General features: G+C 39.2%; 1 protein-coding gene across 3 annotated transcripts in view; it reads left to right on the forward strand.

Moving 5' to 3' along the window:
- Positions 1-7,048, forward strand: part of Carnmt1 (carnosine N-methyltransferase 1) — a 32,826-nt gene extending 25,778 nt beyond the window's left edge. For all 3 annotated transcript variants that reach the window (XM_028874895.2, XM_037205229.1, XM_028874896.2), the window contains exons 7-8: positions 5,797-5,900; positions 6,608-7,048. In XM_028874895.2, the coding sequence (XP_028730728.2) occupies positions 5,797-5,900; positions 6,608-6,709 (206 nt within the window). In that variant the 3' untranslated portion in view covers positions 6,710-7,048. The remainder of the gene's footprint in view (positions 1-5,796; positions 5,901-6,607) is intronic.
- The last annotated feature ends 411 nt before the right edge of the window (positions 7,049-7,459 follow it).

Below are 7,459 nucleotides of genomic sequence, written 5' to 3' on the forward strand. Positions count from 1 at the left end.
CATCATTGGAGGAAGTCAGGGCAGGAGCTGATGCAGAGGCCATGGAGGGGTGATGCTTACTGTCTTGCTTTCTTATAGAACCCAGGACCACCAGCCCAGGAATGGCACTACTCTCAATGCTCTGTCCTTCCCCCATCAATCACTAATTAAGAAAATGCCCTACAGCAGTGGTTCCCAACCTTCCTAATGCTGCTATCCTTTTATACAGTTCCTCATGTTGTGGTGACCCCCAGCCATTAAGTTATTTTTGTTGCTACTTCATAACTGTAATTTTGCTGCTGAATGGTGTCTCTGGTCCTAAGACTTAAGAAATCTGTGTTTTCCCATGGTGGTGACCCACAGGTTGAGAACCACTGCTCTACAGGCTTGCATACAGCTGGATCTTAGAGGCATTTTCTCAGTTGAGGCTTCCTCCTTTTTGGTGACTATGGCTTGTGTCAAGTTGACATAAAATTAGCAAGCACAGCTGCTTTCTTGATGCTGTGCATTTACCTGACTCTGGCAAGTAAGGCTGTGGGGCTGGAGAGGAGAGAGCCAGAGGACAAGCATTTGACCAGGTGTTTTACATGAAGAGACTAATTCTGCCAGGTCTTGACCCCATTTTTATGCTCTTATTAACCATAATTGTTTCCTGTTTCCTGATAGACCCCAACTTCAAATGCAGCTGAACTCAACACTAAGGCTGTCACACACCAACTGGGAAGGGGAGACATGGGGCCCAGACATTCAGTCCACATCACCACCTCCTCTTCAGAGTTGAGCTGAAAGCTGAACTTCTTAAAGTTCCTTAGTACCTCTGACTTTATCCTTGTTTCTTAACTGTGGCCCTACTGTCATTTGGGGTAGGGTTATTTATTCTTCAGGGATGGTGGCAGGGGGTCTGTTCTATATATCACAGGGTTGTTAATGGCATCCTTGACTTTTGCTTACCAGATTCCAGTAGTATCCCCCCAGTATGCTAAGTAAAAATCACCCTCAGACATTGAAAATGTTCCTTAGCAAGGCAGAATTGTTCCCAGTTGAGAACCATTGCTATAACTTCATCATTGCTTCCCTGGAGTAAGATGTAGTAGTCCTTAGGGTATCTGAAACTTCATGTCCCTTTCATCCCCCATCAGCAGGGTTACCTTTTCAACATGCAGATCTGTGCCCGTCAGTCTCCTTACATAAAATTGTATAGCTTTTTTGATTATTTGAACCTCTCCAAGGTTATATGCAGTGCCTCTAGTGATCTGGCTTCTTAATGGCTTTGCATCCTCCCCCAGTTCCTGCCCCTTTCCCCTTTTTTCCATCTCCGAGTTGTATGACAATAAGGCTCTAATGCCTCCTAGTCACTGAGTGTGGACCCTGGCAAATAGTGGGTCTTTACTGACTGCCATGTTTGTGGATGAATGTATTCAAGATTTGCAAGAAGGGACAAAGTCAGACAGGGAGATTGGCTGCCTACAGACTCGATACGATGGCATCTGTACGAGTAAAAGACATCCCTATGGTTTGGATGTCAGCCATATGGATCTAGAGGCTTAGTGTTCTTTGTGCACTAAGAATGTATCAGCCCCCTTAGAAGTGGGTTTTACTATGTGATCATAGAGAATCAATATTTTCATGTGTAAGAGTTGCAACTGCCAGCAATCTTCTGGTTCTGACATTGAAGCAAAATTAGTGAACAGCTCCCCAAATTGCGTCAAGTCAGAGTTGTAAGGATCTGTAACTTACAAAACCCTTAAAGGGAAAGTTAAGACACTTTTTATAACCCTCCTCAGGTTGGGGAAAGCCAGTGACTTGTTACTATAACTGTTAAGTCTATGTTAAATGTAGCCTTTATGCAGTTTTTCTGGCCCTATCATCTATGAGTGCTTTGTATTTTCTTAAAGGGCAAGGGGGAAAAATATGAGTAAGTGATAGATATGGGGAGTATATATGGCCCACAAAGCCTAAAGTATTTGCTAATATTATATATTTGTTAAATTATATTTTCTATCAGAGAAAAGTAATTAGATAAGGGCTAACACTAAAAGTCAGTTAATGAACAGGTATGCCCAATAAATTTTAGACTGGACCTGTCTCCTAACAGCAAGAAATGGATAAGTCGTTTTAAGACTTCCACAGTAAGTACATTCCTTAGAAAGACGCTAAAGTGTATATGTAATTCTTCTTACCGTGTGTCAAGGAAACCCTCAAGGAGATACAGTATACAAGTGAGAGTCTGTGGATGGATTAGAGATGCTTTCACTTTCTTTTGATGCTGCTTCATGTTGCCTTATCTTTCTATTATGAGCTTACTCTATCTTTTTGACCAAGGAAAATACAACTTTGTTTTTTCTCTTAATATGAAGAGAGATGATAATTGAAAACAAAAAACAAAACAAAACAAAAAACCTGGCAACTGCTGTCTGGGTTTCTGTAACTCCAGTTTCCCCTTCCCAGAGTATCATATAAACAGAGCCATACAGTGTAGTACTTTATGTATCTGGCTTCCATTGTCTAGCATGATGCTTTGAGACTCACTTAGGTTGCTGCATAACCAGTGTGATGTTCCCTTTTATTGCTGAATCATACGTCACTGGATGGATGGGTGACATTTTGTTTATCAGTTCTCAATGGATGAACATTTGATTTTTTTGCCAGACTATGCTGGTTAGGAATAAAGTTGCTATGGATACTTGGCACAGAATCTTAAATGTGGCTACAAGATTTCATTTCTCTTGGGTTAGCACCCAGTAAAGAAATTTCTTAGTTATATATGATGAGTGCAGAGCAAATTTTGCCAGAAACTACTGATCTGTTTTTCAGAGTGACAGTACCATTGCATCTCACCCCAATAAAGTTTTGAGACAATACTCTTCATGCAGTTATAAGTGAAAATCTATACAGATCTTTCCTAACTTGAAAGTCTAAATTGCTCAAAAATCTAAAATCTTGATAGGCTAAGTAGCAAGTTCAATACATGATCTCATCTGATAGATCACAGGGAGTGTACATGCACTAAAAATACTGTGCAAAATTAGTGTTAGAGTTTAGGGTTATAGCCCATTGGTAGAGCCTTACTATAAGCAAAGCCCTTGGTAATCCATACTGTCCAGACAGACTATTAGGTTATGTGATTAAGTATATATCAAACAAACTAGTGTTGTGGTTTGACTCAGTCCCCTTTTCTATCTCCTTTTGTATATGTAAATATTCTAAAATCTAAAACACCTGAACTCAAGCACTTAGGATACGGGATCTTCCATCTCTAACTCTTTTGGCAATTTGAACCAAGTCAGTAAAAATATTTGTTGTCTCAAATGTCTTTGTGTAAGGGAAGATCTGAAATATGTGGAGATATCTGTCAAAGCACAATTTATAACAAAAGACTACAGAGCGTATTCACACCACAGTTCTTGTCTTGACTGGTAATGTTATAAACATTTAAGTTAGACAGTTAGCATTTACTAGTCATTTTGGTAGACTTAAACTTAAAGACATCTTTGGGCTGGTGAGATGGTTATGTGGACAGGAATGCTTTCTATGCAAGCATGAGGACCTGAATTTGATTCCTAGCACCCACATACAAAGTCAGGTATTCAGCCTGGAGACATAGCTTAAAGGTTAAGAGCACTTGCTGCTCTTCTGGTGAACCGTAGTACATTTCTCAGACCCATGTTACATGGCTCACAACAGCCTGTAATTCAAGCACTGGGTGAATCTGATGCCTTCTTCAGGCCTCTGCAGGTAACTATACAAACATGGCATACACTCAACACAGACACATAAATAAAATAAAAACAAATCTTATAAAATGAAAAGCCAGATGTTGCCATGAATATGCCTGAAATCCCAGTGCTGTTGGAGACAGAGATAAGAGAGAAGATCACTGGGGCTTGCTGGCCACCACCATACATGGTGCCAGGTTCAGTGAGAGACCTTGTCTCAAAGAAATAAGGTGAAGAATGATAGAGAGGGATATCTAGTGTCATCCTCTGACCTTTGTGTGCACACGTGTGCATATACTACACTCATATGTGTCATATTGCTTGATGCTTAGTTTGCAGATATGAGAATGCTGACATTTACCTGAAAGTAGTGTGTGATACAACACTACAGTAAATAAATTCTAAAGGATGTTGTACTATGAAGGGTTTATAGTCATTCACACAGGGAAGCCAAGGCAGTTCCTTATATACCTTTCTCCACCCAGCCATTACTTTCTTCTTAGTGCTGGGATCAAAGGCGTGTATGCTTCTCAATCAAAAGCATGAGATTTCAAGTGCTGGGATTAAAGGCATATGATTCCCAAGTATTAGGATTAAAGGTGTGTGCCACCACTGCCTGGCTCTGTTTCTCTCCTAAACTGAGTCAATCTCATGTAGTCCAGGGTGGCTTTGAACTCAGAGATCCATATGGATCTCTGCCTCCCCAGTGCTAAGATTAAAGGTGTGTGCCACCACTGTCTGGCCTCTATGTTTAGTCTAGTGGCTTGTTCTGTTCTCTGAATCTGCAGGCAAGTTATATTAGGGTACATAATATATCAGCATAGCTAAAGTTTGAGTTTGAGGGATAGGGCTTTATAGGCTTTTGAGATTAAACATGGAAGTGGAAAGACAATTACATATGACTTATTGGGAGGAGTGTATACCTACAAAATTAATTTTCAGATGCTCTTAAAACAATAGAGCAAAGGGGTTGTAGAGATGGCACAGTGGTTAAGAGAATTTACTGCTCTTGCAGAGGACCCAGATTTAGTACCAGCACCCACACAGTGGTGGCTCACAACCTTCTGTAACTACAGTTCCAGGATGTCTTGATGTCATCTTCTGCCTTCCACATGGTACATACACATACTTGCAGGTGAAACATTCATGCACATAAAATAAACATTTATATAAAAGTGGAACAAGCATAAAATAAAGCTTCAAAGGCTATAAAGATTGCTCCGAGGATCTGCACTCTATACAGAGGCTTTGATATAGTTTAGGACTGAACAGATGGCCAGAAACTGGCCAGTAAGAGTAGGGTTTTTGTTTTGTTTTTTGGTGTTTTTGAGACAGGGTTTCTCTGTGTAGCTTTGTGCCTTTCCTGGATCTCGCTCTGTAGACCAGGCTGACCTCGAACTCACAGAGGTCCACCTGCCTCTGTCTCCCAAGTGCTGGGATTAAAGGCATGTGCCGCCGCCGCCGCCGCCGCCACCACCACCACCACCTGGCAAGAGTAGGTTTTTAAAGAAGAACACTGTTATTTTGAAGGGTGTGCTAACATATAAACTATATTCATGGTCATTTACTTTAGTGGTTTAGGTAGGGTAAAAATAAAAGAGGGGCCAGCATGACTAGATTCCTGGCATTTAAGAAGTTGAGGCAGGAAGATTTAAGTGTTCAAAACCTCCTGGGCTACATTGAAAAACCTTACCTAGAAACTGAAAGAGAAAAAAATGTTTACCCACAGGGTTACAGGATGGCAAAGCCTCTTAGGAGCCAAAACTGTCTCAGCTGTTACTTTTATCTCTTCTTGCCTTTTTTCATCCTCTCAGTTTGTTGTCTGTGGAGTATAAATGGCTAGCTCTATGTAGGATTGATGGTGAGCTCAGGCAAAGGTAGAGACGAGACTATACAGAGGAGTCTGAGGGTACAGCTGTGACGTGATGTTGTCTTGGCTGAAACTGCAGAAGTCTGGATGACTGTCCTCAGCAAATGTAGTGGACCTTTTCATTTTCCCCTTATTTCCTACTCAACTAGTACATCTAGTACATGCAGTGTCCAAAGCTGTCAGTGTATGCTTGTGTTCATGTAACTCACTCATAGTATCTTCAAACCATAGGTCCTCTACTGTACCATTTTGAAAATCTGGCCAATGAACTGTCTATAGAATTGAGCTATGAGGATATTAAAAATGTTGTTCTTCAGTATGGATTCCAGCTGGAGGTAAGAATGGAAAGAAACAGTGCCAGAGTTTAGCTTGCAAAGCCTTTCAACAGGAATACAGGCATTATAGCAGTTACTAACTTTACTTCTTCACTTTTCTTTTTCTCAATTCAGATAGAAAAAGCATTATTACACAGCTTTCTTAATTGTAAAATTCGGAACAATATGTATGTAAAGGGAAAACTATAATTCCTGTTGAAATAGACCTTCAATAAATGGTAGCTGATAATGGCCTGGGTAATCTCTTACTGACAGGTACTGAGTAGACTAGGCTCTGGAGAAGGCAGATCATGGGAAGGCAGGCATCAAAGAAACAGTTCTCTCTTATTTTCTACCTCCTGGCCTTTCTCCTCTCTCCACCCCCTTATTAAATAAGACTTGATGGTACTTTGGCTGTTGAGTTGGTTATTTATTTATTTAGGACTGTTCCACTCATTTACAAAAGAATGGATTTATTCTTAAGAGTAAAGACAAGCAATGCATTTATAGCACTTCATAGTTAAGATTGCCTGAATTTGAATCCATTTTTAACCAAGTGTTAGTGGTGTGATACTGAACTTACATAACCTGTTACTTTGTAAGTGGGATGATGGCTGTTTTCAGTCTATTGTTTAAATATAGTTAGGATAGTGCCTGCCATTACTAACTTCTTATTTGTTAATAGTGTTGCCATCATGATCTTATTTTGATTTTTGTTTGTATTACAGGTGGAAAAAGAATCTGTATTGTCAACATATACTGTGAATGATCTCTCTATGATGAAATACTACTATGAATGTGTTTTGTTTGTGGTCCGAAAACCACAGTAATGGTCTTAAGTGATATTACCTAGAGAAAAGTTTTAATATGAACAAATGCTGAAATAAACAACTCACAGTCAACTATCAGTGACAACAGGACACAACCTCAAATCAGTGGTGCCTTCTTATTCCTAACAAAATTTAGAAATAGTGTCTATTTTCTTAATATCTATTGCCTTTTTCAGAAATATACTATACCATGCAGATTCATACTGCACAAGAAAAAAAAATGGAAAAATATCTCCCATGCAGATCTATAATGGAGGAAATATCTTCAAGTACTTTTTTCTTTGAAGCCCAGAATTGTCTTTCTTTAAGAAAATAAACCTAAACTCCAGTCTTCATGAAGCTGTTGCAAGTCTGACATATTAATGACTGATAATGCTAAAGTCCATACTAATCTCCTTTTTGGGTTTTACATTACCTGTGTTACTTTTAGAAGAGTCTAAGGATCCTCTGTCATATTTAGCATCTGGAACTGGAACTTTGTTCTCATTGGACCTATGTAATCTATACTTAAAGAATTTTGAAACTGTTCTTTCAATAGTTTCATTCAAATTTGGGACTTTTTTTTTTCTTACCTCAGCTGAATTTAGAGAGGCATCAGATATGTCTTCTATGGAGTATTTATTCATGTGTATCACAGGTGAAAATTCAATGAAATACATCAACAGAGAAATTCAGTCTTTATCCATGCTAAACTGAATCTTATAGAAACTCCTGGATCCCTTTAAAATGTATAAGATATAAACATTCAGA

This window comes from Peromyscus leucopus, chromosome 1 (genome assembly GCF_004664715.2).
Source record: "Peromyscus leucopus breed LL Stock chromosome 1, UCI_PerLeu_2.1, whole genome shotgun sequence".
Taxonomy (NCBI): domain Eukaryota; kingdom Metazoa; phylum Chordata; class Mammalia; order Rodentia; family Cricetidae; genus Peromyscus; species Peromyscus leucopus.